This window comes from Echinops telfairi, unplaced genomic scaffold, assembly GCF_000313985.2.
Source record: "Echinops telfairi isolate 266 unplaced genomic scaffold, ASM31398v2 ScPeMD7_7420;HRSCAF=8458, whole genome shotgun sequence".
In the NCBI taxonomy this organism is placed as follows: Eukaryota; Metazoa; Chordata; class Mammalia; order Afrosoricida; family Tenrecidae; genus Echinops; species Echinops telfairi.
Window position 1 is genome coordinate 42,465,261 of NW_022111320.1, and position 21,158 is coordinate 42,486,418.

Here is a 21,158-nt window from a genome sequence, read left to right on the forward strand (position 1 = left end):
TGGACACATTGTGGCCATTAGCATAGCTTGTCCTTCATCTCATTGTATATTTTTTCAGTTTTGTAAAGAGTAATTGTCTCTGATTGTATTCTAGAAAATCAAAGGCATCAAACATACGCGATGATACATCTGTGTGAATTATGAAACAAGCAAAAAGAAATTACAGTTAAATAACGTTGACGATATTCCAGGACTGAGAATTCAGTGAAAGACCAAACCTGAACAATAAGCAAAATCCCCCAATAAAATGATTTAGTAATTAAAAAAGATTTTTAAGACAGCATTTGGGGTGAAAGAAATAAAAGCAGAATCAAGCATATTAATTATTAAACTTTTATTATTATGCACATTTTTCCAAAGGAATCTAGAAACAGTAACTTCAATCCGTTTTTAGATGTGTATATGTAGTTTTAAGTTATATGTTTTAAAATTTGTTTTTGTTGTTTAGCGAAATCCAAGACCAGTCACTTATCAATTCCATCAAAACCTGGATTATTACAAAGCCCGGGGAGCAGACCTCATGAACAAGAGCCGGTGAGTGCCCCCTTCTCTGGTGAGAACCCTCCCAGAGACACCCGAGGTGGTTTGGGAATTGTACGCATTTGCTGCAAAGGCATTTTCCAGATTTTTGTACATCTGTCTCAGGGCACCTCATGCACCTTTAAGTAGCTGTCATCCAGGTTATTTAAAGGCAGGAGAGAATTAGATACATTGATGTGTCAGTGGTATTATGAAAAATTAAGTAAATATAAGCCTACTTGTTAGAATTTTAAGTTCGACAACTGCATTTTTCTAACACTCATAAACCTGAACAAATTGTGCCTACTTATATAATCTCTCCTTACACTCTTGCCGTTGATTGAAAAGAGGCAGTTCTATAATATATTTTTGAATTATTTCAGTAACAAAATTAAAATTGGGTTTCCCAACTGTCTTTAGAACTACACAATAAGCTTATAAATGCATCTTGTGAGTGCATTTGTGATTATATACATAGAAATTTTAAGGGTCACTGTAGGAATAAAAAACATTAAAATCCTACTTTTTAAAGAAATTAACATTGGCATAAAGGGTTGATGAACAGTTGTGTTCTTTCATAATACTGTACGCAGATGTCTCAAGAGTTAACTTGTCAAACCCGAACCATCTCAAATTAGAATGCAATTTCAAAGTTTACTCTGGAAGACAAAAATGGCAGTAATGATAAATGCTGCCAAGCTGTCCGAATTTTCTCCCTGCAGCCCATTACGGGGGCCAGATAGACTGCGGTGGGAAGCCACCGTCGAACACATGTAACGGAATGCCTGCACACGTGCGTGCGCTACTCTCCCTGGAGACTTCAAAAGACAGCCTAGCTCCTACCTGTAGAAACTCAGCATCTAAGGAGTAGGAAGAGGTTTGCAAGCAAGTGGCTGCATTCACATTTGCATTTTGAGCCCTGTCAGTCTAGTAGTACAATTATACAGTTAACCACCCTTGATGGAAATCTGATTGTTCCATATTTTGGCACGCCGTGCAATTATGAGACCGGTTCGATAGCCCAGGAGACATCCCTGCTGCTCTCATGTGTGTTCATTACATTGGGTCCTTGTTTCCTTAAATCAAGGCTCTCCCCTCTAACCTCTGCCTCCATTGATTTCAGCAAGTACTCATCGCGTGTCTGACCCCCGTTAGTCCAGGCACTAGAGATACCAGTGGACCAACCGGATGGAAATCACCTGTCCTTGGGAGCCGTTCAGCCTGGTCTCAAGTATTTCCTTCCCTATTATATCTAGCAGTCCGGGGGCTTTAGAAGACACTATAGGTCCTTTATTCATGCAACATCTTTCTAGCGGAAAGGTCCTTCTGAGAGTGGCAGGGAAAAGAAGACAAGCAGGTTCCTTTCCCACGAGAGCCACGCTGATCTCAGTTGTAACAGTCAGTGCACACCCCCACTCTGCCCCTCACTCACTCCCTTCCCCCACTCTCATTTTAAGCCCCTCCAAGGTCATCCCATTTGGGACAGTCGAGGGACAGCAAAAAGGTCGGCCCTCAGTAAGATGGTTGGGCACAGTGGCTGCAGCCATGGGCTCAAACCTAAGAACTGTCACAATGTAGCAACGATGAAACATACAACTTGTCTCTAGTACCTAAATGGACCCCTGCCCACTATCGTGATCCCAATTCTACAGTACAAATCTAGCTAGACCAGAGGATGTACACTAGTACAGATAGGAGCTGGAAATGCAGGACAGATGATCCCTTCAGGACCAGTGCTGAGAGTGGTGATATGGGGAGGGAGGTGAGTTAGAAAGGGGGAACTGATCACAAGGATCTACATATAAGCCCTTCCCTGGGAGACAGAGAACAGAAAAGTGGGTGAAGGGAGATGTCAGACATGACAAAATAATACTTTATAAATTATCAGGGGTTCATGAGGGAGGTGGGGCAAGGCGGGAGAGGAAAAATGAGCTGATACCAAGGGCTCAAATAGAAAATGTTTTGAGACTGCTGATGGCAACAAATGTACAAATGTGCTTGACACAATGGATGGAAGGATGGTGATGAGTTGTACGAGCCCCCAATAAAATGATTTTTAAAAAGAACTGTCGTGAGGATGGGGCAGAGGGTGGAGTGAGTCTGCGCGACTCCATGGCACCTAGATGACTGCTGCACCGTGGTGATGCCCTTTTCTTCTGACCCTGCACTCTCCCTCTGGCCCTCTCTCCTTTCTGCACGCCTGTAGAGCCCTGGTGGCTGCTAACTGAAAGGTCATCAGTTCAAATCCACCAGTTGCTTTGTGGGAGAAAATGAAGGCTTTCTGCTCCCGGGAAGATGTGTGGAGCTGCAGTTCTACTTTGTCCTGCAGGGTGGCTGTTCGTTGGAATCAGCCCGCTGCCCATGAGGTTTTGGTGTCTGGGGCTCCCATGGGACTGTTGGCTAAGTGCTCAGTTGCTAAGGAAAGGCCGGTGGTTTGAACCTACCAGCTGCTCAGCAGGAGGAAGTTGTGGCCGACTGCTTCCCTAAAGATTAAACAAACAAAAACCCTGCTACTGAGTGGATTCTGACTCTTATAAGCTGGCAATCTTTACACGAACAGAGAGCCACATCCTTCTCCCACAGAGCAGCAGGTGGTTTGGAACCCAACCCGACTTTGGGGAACCCCTGACCTTAGCCACCCGACACGTAGCCGATAGCCCCACCTGAGCACTTGGCCTAAAGATTGCAATGTAGTTAAACCCTGTGGGTCGTTCGACTCTGTCCTGTAGGGTCACTGTGACTCAGAATCCACTCACTGGCGGTGAAGATGCTGCAGCCACACTGACCTTTTCAATGTCTTGATCTTGCTTGAGGCCTTTGCCTAACACTTCCCTCGTCCCCTGCTTGTCCACTACTTACAGAGCAGTCCAGGGCCCCTCAGCTCACGCTGACCCCTGCTCTCTCCACTCCCTGCCCTGGTGTCCAATCTTCTATCTATCTTCATAGCAATCATTACTAATGATACTTAGAATTCATTTATGTATTAATTTTTATATTTTAGTAGGAAATTGATCAACTTCCCTACTAAAATACAAGGACAAGCAACTGATTTCATTCACCGAGACTGGGTCTGGCGTAGGGAAGGCACTCAACTAATCTGTAAATATGCATGTTTTATCTCTACTTTTTTTCCCCCCAGCATCTGTTTTCCTTCCATCCAAAAACAAAGGCAATGAACAATACCTTTTCCTTTTCTTTAGTTCCTTTTTTAAAATAAGGGAGCCCTGGTGGCGTAGTGGTTACGTGTTTGGCGGCTAACTACATGCTAGCAGTTCAAAATCACCAGCCGCTCTGCTGGAGAAAAATGACGCTTTCTACTCCCGTGAAGAGTTACAGTCTTAGAAACTCTTAGGGTGCATTCTATCTTGGCTTGTAGGGTCACTATAAGTCTGCATCCACTCTATGGCCATGAGTTTGGTTTTGAGAGGTTTTTTTTTTAATGAATTTTTGTTATTGATCAAGTCCTTGATTCTGTACTCAACTCTCTCCCATATTTTATCCTCCTCACCCAATACCTCTTCCTTTCTACCCTTCATATTTTTATCTTTCTTCTATTTGGTTTTCTGTCCTTAAATTTTTCTTCTGCAAAATGTCGATTCTTTTGTACAGATAGCCTTTGTAAGCACTTTGAGATTGTTACACAAAGTACCTTGTGATGACCAGAAGGAAGACTTCAGCTCCGTCATAATACACTTGGACTTGAAGTGAAATCTAGTGTGATGGGAAGTCATCGCGACAGGGAGCGAGTGCAGAGTAAAGGAATGGTACTGGGGAACCTTACCAGATACCCAAACGAACCCCAAGGGAACCGGGTACAGACAGACAAACCTGGGAACGGAATGCAAATACTTGTCTGGTTTTAGCCCTCAAGGCAAGGGAAAGGAATCACAAAGAATAAAAGACTGGTGGGTTTTTACTCCCCAACAAACATTTTTAAGAAAAGATGTCAAGAACGACACAGCGAAGCAAAAGAGAAACAGAAAATTGGGAAAATGTTTGTAGTAGAGGTGACTGATGAGTGTTAACACCATTGTCACATAAAGAACTTGCGTAGCTCAAAGAAGCACAAACTTCCCTCTCAGCAGTCTTATGCTGGCCTCACAGCAGCCTTTCTCTGCCTCTGACCACTGGAGCGCCCCGCCTTCGTTCCTCCTCTGTGTGCACTCCCTGAGGGACCTCACTCCGGGCCCACGGCTTTAAGGACCACCATACAAGGGGGGCAGTGTGTCTGATCTGGTTTTGGTATAGCAGAATGAAGGATCCCTGATGCTGTGGGCTAAAGCATTGGGCTTACTAGCCATAGGGTTGATGGTTCAAATCCACCAGTCCCTCCACCGGAGACATACGAGGCTCTTTGTTCCTGCAGAGATTTACAGCTGTGGAAACCGAAAGGAGTAGTTCGGTATGGGGTGTTATGATTCAGAATTGATTTGATGGCAGTGGACTGGTTTTTAGATGGCAGAATGTCCTAAATTTGCATCTCTAGTTTGACCTCTTCCCTTGAACTCCAGACTTCCCTGCTGGTATTCTACTGCTTCCTCCATAGCGCTTCTTGAATGTCTCACATGCACCTCAAATTTAATACTCCCCAGCCTGAGCGCAGCGCTGTGTCCTCTCCCCACACTTACGGTAATTCATTCTGTATGCTGAGCAAATCAGAGAAGCTGGATTATATGAAGATGGATACAGCATCAAGATTGGAAGAAGGCTTATAACAACCTGTGATATGCAGATGACACGGCCTTGCTTGCTGAAAGTGAGGATGACTTGGCGCACTTACTGATGAAGGTCAAGGATTACAGTCTTCAGCATGGATTACACCCCACTGGGAAGAACACCAAAATCCTCCCAACTGGACCAGTAGGTAACAGTACGATAAGTGGAGAAAAGATTGGCGTTCTCAAGGGGTTAGCCTTCCTTGGCTCCACAATCAGTGCTCATGGAAGCGGCAGTCGAGAACCACTGAGGCGTTTCACTGGGTCAAGACCTCTTCAAAGCATTGAAAAGCAAGGCTGTCACTTTGAGGACTGCGGTGTGCCTGACCCAAGCCATGGGATTTTGAGTAGCCTCCTGTGCATGTGCAGCTGCACACTGAAGAAGTAAGACCAAAGAATTATTGAGATATTTGAATGGTCCTGGTGAAGAATTGTGAAAACACCATGGACAGACAAAAGGACAAGCATGCCCATCTTGGGATTAGTACGGCCAGAGTGCTCCTGCGTGGTGACGTAGAGGGGGAGACCCTCAAAGAGATGGATGGGCACCAGGATTGAGCAGTGTCTCACTCTCTTGTACAGGGTTGCTATGGGTTGGAACCAACTGAATGGCACCGGACCACACACACTGCACTCTTGTCACACTTCCTCACCCATTACCCCCGAGCATTTCTCCCTCACCGTCGCTGGTTCAACCTTGGAGCTGAGCTTGAGCCTCTTTGTCTCTCAGAGAGAGCGCATCGCGAGCTCCTCAGCACATCACTTTTCTCCCTCCGCACTGCTAATACCAAGACACCACCATTGCTCATCTGCACGAGTCTGGGCTCCCACTCCGTCTCTCCTTCCTCGGGGACTCGTTCACCGAGAAGCCAAAAGAACGCCTCCACACGAGTCCCACCGTAGCACTGCACCACGACTTCGAACGTGCTCGCGATGAAGACCCAAGCCTGCTCCGAGGCTGCGAGGTGGATGCCAGCTCATCTGCCCTTCCACTGGTCTTCGTCTAACCTCATTCGCCCCCACCTCTCTCCAGCCACACTCAACTGGCCTGCTGACTACCCCTCAAGCACACAAGCGTGTCCCCACTGCAGGGGACATGCGGTTCTTCTGCCTAGACTGTCCTTCAAGAACCCACACAATGCAGTCGCTCACTCGTCAGCCTCCCTTCAAATGGCTTCTCCTCAGAGAAACTCTTTGGCCATTCTGTCCGAAATAGTGGACCCATCCATTCTCTGTTCCTTTCAGAGCAATTTCATGGCTGAAATGGTACTTTTACCTGTCTTTTGTGTTTTTGTTGTTTGTTTCGTGCACTAAACTGTCTCGTGAAGACATTAGGCCCTCAACACCTTGTCTGCTGCCTGGAATATTAGCAGGGACTCAAATGAAAAGGATTCCAAACAGGAAGTAAGTCATGTAAAGGCTGTTCAAATACACAGGAGTCAAAGAAATGGAATGAAAACAACAGTGTGCCATCTTCACCTTCCACCCTAGCGAGTGACAAACAAACGGATGCTGCCAGCAGTAGCGGAGGTCTGTGCGTGCTGTCAATCACCGATTGCCCTAGAAACTGACAAGCTTGATGACAGTGACAACCCTGGTGGTGTGGCAGTTCAGCGCTCCCCTCCAGCTTTCTACGTAGCCCTCGTAGCCAACCACGTTACTGCCGCACGCTATTGTGTCCTTACTTTATATGTGATCGAAACTCCAGCAGCTGTGAAACAGTTGGTAAAGTCCCCGTTTAGCAACTGAAGGGCTGCGATGCTATTACCAGACTGGGCCTTCAGCCGTAATTAGCATGACTGGTACTTTCTTAGCACTTAGGGACTCGTCAAAGAGTTGGTGCTTTGTGGCTGTCACTGGAAAGCTGGAAGAAGGGGGAATGATCCACAAGAGAGATTGCGTACGGGTGCATTCTGTCTCTCTCTCTCTCTCTCTCTCTCTCACACACACACACACACGGGAACCCCTAGACTTAATCCAAAAGTAGAGGTTAGAGAAGAGACAACGAGGGGCCCACCAGGTGCTAAACAGGGGGCTCATACCTGCTCCGTTTATGGCAGTGGACTTCTATTTGGGTTGCATATCCAAATAAGAGATGAGGGAGGAGGATGCCGAGATGGCGTGTGATTTCATGGATAAGAATATCTCCAGAAATCAAGCCTGATTTCTCTTCTCTGCTTTACCATGGATTGCTATAATTAAGTCTTTAAAAGCAAGTGCCTAGGTATTTTAGTGATAGATTTTCCATTATGTGCCTGGGTAATATTCACTGTGCTCTGATTTCTACTTGCTTGCAAATTTCTTTTTAAAAATGGGAAATGACATTTTCTCATTCATTCAACTTTTGAGCTCCAAATGACAATTTAACACAAATTTTGTTCCAGTTTTGTCCCGAAATAACCAGAAATTGCTGCTGTTAATTTTTTCCTTTTAATCTAAATTGTGATTATGCTTCGGAAAGACCCATATCAATTATTTAAGAATTTGTGGCTACTGAAATAACCAACTGAGTAGTCACAGAACAGAATTTCAGTTTTTGAAGATGGCAATCAGTTGTTCTGGTGGTAATAATCTAAAATAATCATGTAAAAAGCTTGTGTCATTTAAACATTTCTAAATGGACAATGCAATGGCACTGAGTACATTTACCGTTTAGAACACGGTCTCTTTTTTTATTAAGAACAAAATCACATTCCTCCTTTATTTCAGAACATGCATATGGAGTTTTGGTTTTGAAAACAACACAAAACCTTATTTTTTTCCAGAGGGGATGCAAATGGTGTGTAAGCCTTCAGTGGAGCCTCTAGAGCGCATGTCACCTCACCCACAGCGACATTTTACAAGCTCCTTGTCTATTAGGTATTTTAACTTACTTCCGTAGTTGCTTATCACCAACTTAAGGCACCTCACTCAACTGAATGAGGCCTCAGTCAAGGTGGAGGCAATCAGCCTAGTTCCCTGATCGCTCCCCTCAGCAGATTAGCAAGAGCATCCTCTGGGCCAGGCTTCCTGGATGCCCTCTGCCCATGTCAGAGCTTAGTTTAAATGAATTCATACGAATAATGAAAGATTCCACAACAACACAGGGAGGACCTTTGCAGAAGGCCTCTGGTCCGAACCCTGCCTAGGATCTAAAAGGAAACCAAGAGGGCTGGTCCCCAGGGAGCGCTGAAGATGTGTCCCACTTGTCTCATCTGGATTCCACTTGACGTTGGAGGGATAGCACCTGTGCCAACCCCGTGTATGCACGGAGGCTGAATTCCCTTTTTCCTGGGGAGCAGGATTGCCTCAGATTAGGAGTTCCCGAGGGCCTTGGCTTGCCAATGCGTCCTGAGAAAGAAAGCACTGGCTCCCAAGAAGCACAGGGAACTAACCCATCATCATAATCTGATGCTGGACTGCCGGTTCTGGGAGGCCAGGGTCCACACAGCCAGCTTTCTCCTTGCTGTTCTGTCACACAGAGCAGGAATGCAAGCCTTTGTGGAAGGGACGAACACATTCAAAACGAAACAAAACGTGGTCGGGGAGTCTTACAGCTCTGATAACAGTAGTATCAAGCGTATTTGTAGATACGTTGCCACCCTCACTGACGAACACATATCCTCCCCTCTTCAATTGAAGGGTAAGTCCGAAGACTAAGAAATGTCTTGCCTGAGTCTGAACACCTTGGATGCCTGGGCCTGTATCATAGACCACTCATATTCCCAATGTCCGGCACAGGACTTGGCTCTGTTTAGTGTTCAATAAATATTTTGTTTAATGGCCAAGTAAATAAAAAGTATTTTGAAAACCTAGGAGGTATTATACAATTCTGGACAATTTCCATTTATATGGCCCACTAGATTTTAAAAGTGGCTTTTACTGTATCTACTGTCATAATAAGCAAGCACTGACACTATCTTAGTGATAAAAATGTGTGTTTTCCAGAGTGATTGTACTGCTAAAATATTGTAAAGAGATCATGTGCTAATTGTGTTCCCTAAGCCACAAACCCAAAGAGGTCTGTGATTATTAGTACTGGTTGTTAATTGGCTAATTGGGATTTCAGAGGACACGGAAGAGTGCATAAATATAATTTTTTGATGTTTTTTCTCAAATAACTATGAGCTCTTGCTATAAATTCCACTGTGTGTGAAGTGTTTCTTTTGTGGGTTCTTGGAAATTGTCGATTCTTACACAATTTGAGCAAAATGGTAACACTATACGAGGAGCCCCCCCCCCCCAAAAAAAAAAAGGCTCCACTGGGCATAGCTTTCATAGTACGCATTTATCCCACTAGGCAAGCACTGATCAACTTGCTGTGAGTTAGTGCACCCAGAGGTGTTTCCTAGGAAGGTTCTCACTGGTCACAGTGAATTTTTTTGCACAGTTTCGCTCGAACCTCCTTTTTTTGTGATGGCTGGTTACAAAGAACGGTGTATGGCTGTGAAATTCTGTTTCCTGCTTGGGGAAAATGCTGCAGAAACCGTTGTGATGTTGAGCACAGCTTACACGGACAGCGCTATGGGGAAAACTCAAGTGTACAAGGGGTTTTCTTATTTCAAAAAACGGTGAAATGTCGATTGATGACAAAACTCATTCCAGACGTCCAGCAACTTCCTGAATGACAAAAATGTCGGCTCATGCTGCGTTTGGAGTTTGTTCCATAGGTCAGACTGTGAATCAAGCTTTTTGTTTAGAGATTCTTAAAGGATTGCACAACATTGTGCAGGAAAAAAGGCCTGATTTGTGGCAGACAGAGGACTGGTTTTGCCACCACAACAATGCACCTGCTCATGCAGCCATCTCACTGCGCCAGTTTGGGGCCCCCAAAAAACCCCCGCATGCCTCTCTTGCCCCACACACCTTACTCATCTGACCCGGACCCATGAGACTTCTGTTTCCGTGAATTAAAAGGGACATGAAAGGACAGCAGTTTGATGACATAGAAGAAGAAAAAAACTGGGAGGTGGTCAGACATCCAAACAGATAAATTTGAAAATGTTTCCAAGAATGAAATCACAGTTTTGGCAAATGTATTAAGTGTCATGGAGAGTCCTTTGAAGGTGATAAGCTTGTTTTATAAAAAAAAAAATTAAATACATAGCTTTGGGAAAAAATTCCTATTTGGGGGTGGGGTACCCCCTCATATTGTTTCCAGAGTAAACATATTTTTCCTACCTCTCCCCCCTTTTGAACTCAGGTGTAATTTATATATAATACACACATCTTCTCTGGTCACTTTGAAGAGTTGTGACAGCTGTGTATACCTTACAGGGGTCCTCAAACTTTTTAAACAGGGGGTCAGTTCACTGTCCCTCAGACCTGTTGGGGGGCCGGACTATAGTTTAAAAAAGAAACTATGAACAAATTCCTATGCACACTCCACATATCTTATGTTGAAGTAAAGAAACAAATGGGGCAAAAACACTCGGCGGGCCTCAGTTTGAGGACCCCTGCCTTATAACCACAGTCCATGATCTGGACGGTCTCCTTCAGCTCAGCATTCTCCCGTCTCTCTACCTGGGTTAAAAATCAATTGAGCATCCATGTCTGGGTTTTCATTCCACCCATCTGACCACACTGGCTTCACTGGCCGCACTGTAGCAAGTGGTGATGGTAGGTAGTCTGCAGGTACTTCCTTTACAGGAGAAAGAGGACGCTTTCTACTTCCTTGAAGAGTTCAGTCTCAGAACCCCCAGGGGCAGTTCTCCTCCATCAGGTAGGCTGTAAGTTCTTAACATTTTTCCTTTCCGTCGTGTTTGACTAGTTAGATTCTTTTCATTTCCATATCAAATTTAAAACCAACCTGCTATTTTTTTTTTTAATCTTGGGGATTTTGATAGGAAGTAACATTAACTCTATAGATCAACTTGAAAATACCTGACATCTTAACAGTACTGAATTACCTAATCCATGAATATGGATTATCTTTTAATTTACACAGGCTTTCTTTCCTGGGTGGTGGCAATAGTGAATGTGTTTTTCTGCTAGCCATAAGGTTAGAAGTTTAACTCCATCCAGAGGCACATCAGAAGAAAGGCCTAATGATCCTCCTAAAAATCCTGCCGAAAAGTGGATGAAGGGAGAAGTCGGACAGGGCAAGATATGACAAAATACCCATTTATAAACTATCAAGGGCTCATGTGGGAGGGGGGAGCGGGGAGGGAGGGGAAAAATGAGGACCTAATGTCGGGGGTTTAAATGGAGAGAAAATGTTTTGAGAAATGATGTACAAATACGCTTTACACAATTGATGTGTGTATGGATTGGGATAACAGTTGTATGAGCCCCTAATAAAATGTTTAAAAAAATAAATAAAAAAATCCTGCCACTGGGACCCTTATGGGACATAGCTCTGCGTTGACTCGCGTGGGGTCACCAGGAGAACCCACTCCGCAGGAATTGGTTTGGTTCTTAGTTCCTTTAACTTCTCTCAGCAGTGCTTCATAGTTTTACTGTAAAGGTCTTGTAGATTTTCTTTTAATTAAGAGAAAATAAATTACTCCCTCCCCACCCCCCACCTCCAGTATTCCACCTGTTCCCTCTTGTGCTGTGTGTTTAAAATATGGCTGTTTCCTTTTGGGGCTCACATGTTTCTTTATACTTTATTGGCTTCTATATGCCTGCTTTAAAACCCTAACAGTTGATTCTTGTTATATTTTTTAGCTGATGCTATTTGTGATTTTTTTTAAAAAATTATGTAGCTCCATAGTGATTCTCACAGCGAGAGAAAAGAGAGATGGCAGAATTCCCAAGTTGATGGGTGTCTCAGAATTAGATCCACGACCATCCTGATCTGCCAATTTAAGGATGAGAATCTCCCAACCCCGACAGTCTTCGATTGTGAACCACGTTTTTCAGGTGCACTGGGCCAGAAAATAAAGTAGTTGAAAACTTCCACTCTTCGAGCCACAATGAGCTCAAAGATAACGACGATGGTGAGGATGGTGCAGGACCAGGCAGTGCTTCGTTCTGTTGGGCCAGGGTTGCTGTGAGTCAGAACCAACTCGATGGCACCTGAGCAGCACCTTCCTCCCTGATGGAGATCTCACTCAGAAGCATCTGTACCACAAGTAAAGCAAAATCGTTTATTATGCTTTTGCATTTGTTTCCTAAGGACTGACACAAAATACAAACTGGATATTTTGATCAGAAATCTATTGTCATCTAGTTCAGAAAGCCAGGCTTCTGAGATCAGGGTGTTGGCCACTTAGATTCAGTCTTGAAGGCTCTAAGAGGGAATCGGTGTCACGCCTCTCTCCAGCTCCTGGTGAACGCTAAGCAATCTTAGTGTTACTTGCCCTATAGATGCACTCATTCAGCCCTCGGCTTTGTGTATTTGTGTGTCTTCCCTTTTATAAGGGCTGTGGGCGGTTCACCACCAGGTCAGCAGTTTGAAACTACCGGTCGCTCCATAAGAGAATGATGAGAGCTTTTACTCCCATAGAGAGTTGCAGTCTCCTCGGAAGCCACGGCGACAGTTGGACCCTGTCCTGTAAGGTTGCCAGGAGTCAGAATGGACTTAATGGCAGTGGGTTTGCTCTGAGTTTTACTTGATCAGAACCCACCTTACTCAAGTCTTTCTCACGTTAACTGATACCATCTTCAGAGACCCTATATCAAAGCAGAGTCATCATATTCACCAGTATAGGGGTAGGGATGTCAACATGTCCTATGGGGGACGCAATGGAATCCATAATGATTAGTACATTTTGTTTGGACTAAATAGATAAGTCCTGTAGTCTAGCTTTGTTCCAACAAAATGCCAACTTTTCCATTCTAACAAGCTGCACTCTGCTTCCCGTCACATTGTGGGGGAAAGGAAAAACTTTTCTTTCTTGATACACATAAAAGAATCGTAGTTTTTATAGCTGAAAGGAAACATGTTTCCTTGAAATGCAAACTCTTCAGTAATAAGTTAATAGCAAGCTAACTCCCATCATTTAGCTTTATTAAAGACCTATATGAAATCCAGAGCTCTTTGAGCTGTAGAATGTATTCATTTTCAAAGACAACAGAAACCTCACAATATGGCAAGCAAATCGGAGTTAGATATAGATGCCGTTTCATCAAAGCAAATTTGAGACACTTAAATTTTAAGTTACAGAATTAAGAAAATTGGAAGCCAATTCATTTTAAAAACCTCAAAACCTTCCATTTACAGAATGTTTAATGTTCCAGTAGCGGTCCGACTAAATTGTTTTTTTTAACTTAGATGTTAGAATTCTCTGAAAGTACAATTATTTAAAATGTTCAAATAAAATATTGATGTCTATAAGCATAGATGAAATAAATATAAGCCACAGTCCAGTCTGAATAGATCAATAATGATGGAATAGGATGTAAAGATATAATTGTTTGGCAAAAAAATAGTATTTTTTATCTTGATTAATAGTACGGACTTAATTTTTCCAACTACTCTTCAGTCTTCAGAAAATCATTGTAGAATAGCGAATATGTTCTTAGGATGGGAAGAAAGTCTAGGTAGAATGAGCTGAGAATATGAGAAAAGGAAACCAGAGTAAGAAGAAGAGCGAAGGAAATCGCGGAGAGCACAAGGTGACCAAAGGGGAGAGAGGAGCAAGTGTGGGGATAAAGAGGCAGGGCAATCAGGCCCTTCTCCTTGAGTACTGGATGGGGTTCGCATCCATTAGGGACCTAAACTAGCCATCCTGGTTGCCTTTGAGACGTCCATTCTGCCCAATAGCAGCAGCCCTGCCGCTCAGAGCAGAACTGCCCCACAGGGTTTCCAAGGCTGCCCATCTTTGCAGGGACCCATCTTTCTCCTGTGGCGCAGTTGGCTGGTTAGAATGATCAACTGTTCTGTGAGCACCTGAGCTTTGCCAGGACTTCACAGCGTGCCACTTGGCCAGGCCTCTTGAATCAGTTTCAGGGGGGCGCACTCACTATTTTAAGCAAAGCCCGTTTGACCTCATTTTCTATAGCTGTGCCAGGCAAGTGCTGCTCTCCCTCACAGCAGTCCTCCGGATCTCAGGGAGCTGGCTCTCAGTCCCTTCAGCTACCGCTCTTCCAGCATAAGCTTCAGACCACACCTCACTGCTCCTGGCCCACAGGCACAGCAGCCAACCCTGCTACTGCCATGCAGTTGTTCTCGCCCAAAGATGGGTGCTGGCCAAGAATAGAAATCCAGCCTTCTTCACAGCAACATACTGGCCAAACCAACATACACAAGGAGCCTTGAAAAGTTCATGGAAAAATGAAATTTAAATAAAATGAGATTTTTATTCTATGAACTTTGAAAAATCCATATATATTAATACTCATCGAAAGTTAACATCGCACCCGAAACAAAGGACTCTCAACCAAGCGTGAGCTACATATTGTTACCAGGAGCCTTTGGCAGTTGCTCCAATACTGAGCAGTAAGTACACCTGAACTCTGACAGTTATCCATTATAACCAAGCCTACATCATCCTCCATTTCATCCACAGGTGCTCACAGAGCTGAATAAAATATAGCAGACCTTAGCATTATCGGACAGGAAATAGAGTTGTGTTGGTATGACTTGTGTTTACCGACCCATGCGTGCTATTTGTAATTAACTTACACGCTAATTGTAATTGATTAGTAAAATTAAATTGTATAAACTATTATTCCCAGTCTAATTTTTCAAAGGTAAATGTCATTTTTCAGTTTGTAGTTTCTGTGATTCCTTGACAAGACCATTTCACTACATACTTCCATTCTTTGGATGTGTCTACTTTTGGTCAGTAAAGGTAAAGGAATAATATATTGAAACACAAATCCCACCATCTGACAATTGAGGACACACCTAATTAGCAGTTGAACCACAGAGAAAATGTAGAGTATTTAGAAAATAAAATTGTAAATAAGCAACAAACTGTTGAGAAAGTGGAATAATGGGGCATTGTATGTCCTAGTTATAATCAGATGAAAATGTGTAACTTGGTGAAAAATTTTATTGGGGAAAAAAAAAGGAATGAATGAATGACCCAAGCATTCAATCTTGGGAAAGGTGAGTAATGAAAAACCAAAGAAAAATATAAATTAGGACACATAAAAATTGAAAACTGAAACTGATGGAAAATGTAGATATCATTTGAAAAGTAATTCATTGTACATATTTAACATCAGGCCTGAACATAAAGCTACAAATAGAAAGGAAGCAAATCAAGATGATGTTAGATTTGGATACAGGAGAGGAAAGGGCTTAGAGAATTTTTAAAGTGATCATAGTTTTAAGAGCATCATGAAGGTTTCAGAAATCGAATGAAAAGCGGTCATAGCACTGGGGACCCACCCCAAAAGCTCCCTCGGGAGTGTGGGTCAGGAAGCCAGAGTCAAACAGATACACTGGACAGTAAAATGCAACTCAGGTCAGCCACGACTGAGCTCCAGACACAAAGCGTCATGGCCTACCAATGAAGCCTGGGCAGAGCTGGCCCCTGCTACAAGTGCTTCGAAGGAATTCATAGATTTTCAGAAGATGCTCCTGTTCTGATTTAACCTGCTGCAGTAAAGTTCTGCCAAAGTGAGTTTGTGACAGATTTTCACAAAAAGCAACCCTTCCTAGAGTGCACAATTTCTAAGAACAGTATGTTGAGGGCCAAGCTGCATTGAAGGCATTGGCCAAAAAAAAACAAAGAAAACAAGAATTGATGGAACACAAATTACCGTAATGCTCGAGTATAAGCTGACCCGGATATCTGCCGAGGCACCTAATTTTACCACAAAAACTGCCTTAAAAATGTGCTGCAAAACTCGGCTTTCTACAAAATGGATGCACACTGGGAACCCTTACTCATTTTTGTCGAGCAATTTGGAAGGCCTCCGACTAGGCGAAATTCATATTTGTGCTCCATTCAAATATTGACAATTCAGCAGAATGTGAAAATTATTGAACAATACCATTAATATCATATGTGAGTAAAATTTACTGAAGATAATTCGACAGCAGCAGTACATTAACAGAACTATCAGAAATTATAGCCGGCCTCAGAAGAAGATGTGGACCAAGGGATATTATTGTTGATGTCAGCTGGTTCTTGGCTGAAAGCAAGGAAGACCAGAAAGATGTTGACTTGTACATTACTGACTATGCAGACATTCAACTGTGTGGATCAGAAATGGTGGATGGGAATTCAAGAATACTTCATTGTGCTCATGAAAAACCTATACATAGGCAATCATTCAAAAAGAACAAGGAGATATTGCATAGTTGAAAATAGGGAGAGGTGTGCATCTGGGGTGTATCCTTTTACCATGCAAATTCAATCGGTATGCTGAATAAATCATTGAAGAAACTGGTCTGTGGGGGGGAGGGGGGCGGCATGGCCTCCCGATTGCAGAGACTCAGTAACCACCTGTGAAATGAAGAGGACTTGAAGACGTGACTGGTGAAGACACGAAACCACAGCCTTCGTCGGGCTCACACCCAACACAAAGGAAACCCAAATCCTCCCAACTGGAAAAGCAGACACCCGGAAAAAAGATGATCAAGGATTTACTCTTAAATGAGTAACCAATCATTGCCCATGGAAGCAGTAGTCAAGAACTCAAATGGCCTATTACATTGGGCAGAAGATCTCTTTAAAGTGTTCCAAAGCAAAATGTCCCATTGAGGATTAAGGGGCACCTCACCCAAACCGTGGTGTTTTGTAATGGTCTCCTGCATGTGAAAGTTGAACAACGGCTAAGGAAGACCAAAGAAGCATGGACACCGCTGGCCAAGAGTATTGAATGAACTGTGGCCTGCCAGCAGAACAAACAAGCCTGTATAGGAAGAAGTGGAGCCAGAATGTTTCTTAGAACTGAGGATGGTAAGATTTGGTCTGATGGACTTTGGGCATGTTATCAAGAGGGATTGGGCCCTGGAGGGAGGACATCATGCTTGGTGAAGTGGAGGAGCAGCAAAGGAGAGGACGGTCCTCAACAGTGGCTGCAACAATGGGCTCAACCAGAGCAACAATTGCAAGGATGGCACAGGACTGGATGGTGTTTCATTCTGTTGGACATCCCAGCTCTTTGAATCAGAACCAACTAGATGACACCTAGCCACAACAAAGAGCTGTAATTGGCCATTGATGACTCACTAGATTGGCTGTTCAATGTCTTGGTCATTCCAAACCCCACCTGCTATTTATTTCAACACTGTGTATACATGACACTCTATCTCCAGCCAGTCCCATTCAGAAGATCCTGATGACTGAGTTGATTTTCATTGATTTAGCACACATGCTTGAAAGTACAGAACACAGTCAATCAGAACTGTTGCAAATTGTTTAGTGCTTCATTTTGAAGCATCCTACTACTATTATTTTAGATCTAGCCTGGCTAACTTTGCTCATATCATTGATTTACAAATTTACAAAATGTTGTGCCTGAAAAACAAAGCAACAATGGGTTGTATGTTTCCTTGTATCTTAAACATGCACACAGTTGCCTTGAACGGTTGTTTTTGAAAAGAAAATATTCTTCTGGAAGCTATTGGTAGAAGATGAGGGAGAAAATCGTTCACACACACACATACACACACACAACGTTCAGAAAAGGAAAGCCGTGTTCATTCCCTTTTAAGGGCTATAGAGATGAAAAATGGCTCGGTATGAGCTTGATCTATATGTTTTTAGTGGTTATTAGTAGTAATGAAGATGCATTAACCATATTCTCTTGATAATGCTCTAGCAGCTTCTTAGTACTTTTATCAACATATAAATTTTACAACTGGCAATATGGGAATTTGACTAGTACATTTTTGTTTATAAAAAAGGGTAACAACATTATAACTTCTTCATATTTGTGAATTATGAATCTTGACTTGCAGACAAGCAAAACTAAAATGTAACAGAGCTTTGATATGATCGCGGATCTTTCCACTGCTCCCCACAGTGCCAGAAGTGAATGTCCCAGAATGCATGGACTCCTTTTATTTCATTCATTCGTTCTTTTCTCAATACACATGTAGTGAGTGTCTTCTTCCAGCCAGCCCATCGTATCTATGAAATGCTCTACTTCATTGGAAGCCAGCTGGAAGCCGAACGTAAGTGGCGCATAATCTCTGCACAGTCTTAACTCCATTAAAAAAAAAGAACAACTTTATTTTCTTATTTTCGGTCCTTTTGGGAAGAACATTTAATAGCCATTTCTTCAAAGAAAAAGCTTGATGCAAAAGGAGCTGTCTGAAGAATTTATTTCACATTTCATTGAGTTATAAATGAATGGGCCGTGTATGTGTATTAGAAACATCTGTACAACAGAATCAAACACCGTCTGACCTTGTACCATCCTCGCAGTTGCTGCGTTTGACCCATTGTTGCAATTGTGTCCGTCCATCTTACTGACAATCTGCCTCTGTTTTCTGACCCGGTATTTAATTTTCCTCGAAACAAAGCACTTTACTTGACTTTAAATAAAGCTGAGTTTCAGGTTTTAAATTCCAAAGAAATGTAAGTCTCTAATATTCAGCCCTTAATACTAGTACTATTAGAACATCTTTATGGGAGGAAGAAGTAAGGTATTACATTTTATTGTAGAACCACGGCTCAGTTCTGTTTTAGGGCTGTCCCAAGCCAGGCCAAGGACACAGCTCTCACGTTCAAAGTAGGAGAATGACTATGTCAGGGCAGAAAATGAAGCCCAAATTAACTAACGTCAATGTAAGCAGATCCCTCAAACTTGATGTTTGTGCAGGGAAGGAGCAACAAAGTGAGAAAACAACTTCTGTGAATGACTTAGACGATAAAAATACTAACCTTGGTTTCTGTTGTTGGATTACCTCCCACATCCACAATAATTTGTAATCATAAGTGGTCTTCCAGGCTCCCACCCTGAGCTACTCCAAGGCTATGAATCATCTGGAACTAAGAGTTCATATAACAAGCGTTTTCTTGATGGCCTGTTTGCTGGGGCCAGTCACAGCGCAGGTGCATGCCACACCATGGAAGCAGAACAAGCCGATGAGAAGGCGGGCAGGAAAAGGTAGAGGAAAATCAGATGGACTTTTTGATCTACAGGGCAGACGTCACCGATGACCTTGCAGGTGGTTCCAGACCACAGGCCACAGCCAGGCTTGGGGCTGAAGGACTAAGGGGAAAGTAGCGAGTTAGGACACCTCTTTCGAACAACATCCCATGCGCAGGAGAGGCGGCATGAGAGCGCATGGGGCAAGTGATGCCCGCATGCATGCACATGGAGAAAGGAGAAAGTGAAGCGCGCAGAGCCCAAATGGAGAGATGCCATGGCCCACACAGGCCGGCGCCTCCCACCGTGCCAGCGCCAAAGACCGCACAGGTGCCGTGGGGGCTCCGTGTAGCAGGACCACCTTTCATGCAGAGACCGGGGTTCCATCTGCCCGTGTGGCTTTGCGTGGCTGTGATGCTAAGCAGGATTCAGCAGCGCTTCCAGCCTGAAACACACCGGAGAGAAAGGCCAGGCAGCGATCCTTTGCAGAAAATCAGCGAAGGACTTGCCTTAAGGCTCACAGCAACCGGCAGCCACCCCCTGCTCCTGGGGATGGCCTGGGCAGGGGTGCTTTCCACCGCGCCCCGCGTTTCCATGAGTTGAGGACTGACCTAAGGGCAGCCACAGAGAACCGCTGCCGGAGATGGAGTCACCATTTAACAAACCAAGTACCTATGACAACCTAGGCACCGGCGAGACCGCAATTAGCAAGAGACAAAAGCCCTTGCCCTCATGAAACTTATCTTTGAAAGGCGATTTGGAGTAAGCAGATGGCCAAATAAGTGAAACATTTCCTAAATCGGGGGATGAAGACGGTATCAAGAAATGGGAAGGAGAAAGGAAGACGGGAGTAGGTGTGGAAGTAGAGTGCCATCTGAATGACTCAGACGCCTGATATCACTACTATGAGTTTCCTTCATGATTTTCAGACACGTTTGTTTTTCAGGAGTTTAACATGCACTTGGTTCCGCTTTGCCTTCTGGGAAAACTACTCTCAGCCAGTATTACAGGTGTCCCTGCTATGAGCATCCCAGGCTTAGCCCTCTGTAGCCCTTATGCCACATCTGGTCATACATGTAGTAGCTACATGATCTTTTGATCCTGCTATCTCTCTGCCACTACAGGACACGGCTCTATGAGCTGTATCTGTTGTGGTCCATCGTGTGTGGATCCTTAGAACCTAGCATGAGGCTGACCTGGAATTGTACGAATGAGAAGTAACAGCACCGCTTTCCTCCAGCCACACTTTAAAGAATTTTACTATTTTCATTATTTGTGTACTGACTTCTCACTGTACATAACAGTAACGGGCCTAGTCAATGGCCATTTTCAACGGTGCTGGTGGAAGATGGGAAATTGAGAGAGTATCTTCTAACTTAAATAACACCTCTCCACCTAATGTCTGCTATATTTTCCAGGACCAATGCCAAAGGAGCGCCCCTGAATATCAACAAGGTCTCCAATAGCCTGATTAATTTCGGAAGGAAGCTGATTTCCCCTGCAATGGCCCCAGGCAGTGTGGGTGGCCCCCTAGCGGTACCTGGGGGCAATAGCAGCAACTCTGCTGCCACCACCACCGTTAGGCCCCCCACCAGGACCTCCACAGAGGCACAGCGACAACATCTGCAGCAGCAGCAGCAGCAGCAGCAGCGGCTGATGAAATCAGAAAGCATGCCAGTGCAGTTGAACAAAGGTAAGGAGAACAGAGTGGCTAATCCAGAGTAAACAGGCCTGGGATCTTCTCACCTGTTTTCCAGCCTCCCAGAAACAAACCAATCAAAAACTCAGTAAATGAGGTGTTTTATCTTTATTCCTCTAAACCTCGAATATCAGATACTGTGTTGTTCTTAATTTAAAACAACGAAGAAAGACTTTGCTGAGTATTTAAAAACACCACCACCACGTGTATCTTCATATACAAGTAGCAGCACATTCATGTCTTGTGGGTCCCCGCAGAGCGTAATGGCACAAGTGACCAGAACTGAGAACTTCACGCCAAGC

The 21,158-nt window shown here is 43.8% G+C and overlaps 1 protein-coding gene across 3 annotated transcripts in view; it reads left to right on the forward strand.

Annotated features, from left to right (window-relative positions):
* TBC1D5 (TBC1 domain family member 5) overlaps positions 1-21,158 on the forward strand; it is a 570,856-nt gene that overhangs the window by 466,498 nt on the left and 83,200 nt on the right. For all 3 annotated transcript variants that reach the window (XM_045297525.1, XM_045297524.1, XM_045297526.1), the window contains 2 exons: positions 449-534; positions 20,576-20,850. In XM_045297525.1, the coding sequence (XP_045153460.1) occupies positions 449-534; positions 20,576-20,850 (361 nt within the window). The remainder of the gene's footprint in view (positions 1-448; positions 535-20,575; positions 20,851-21,158) is intronic.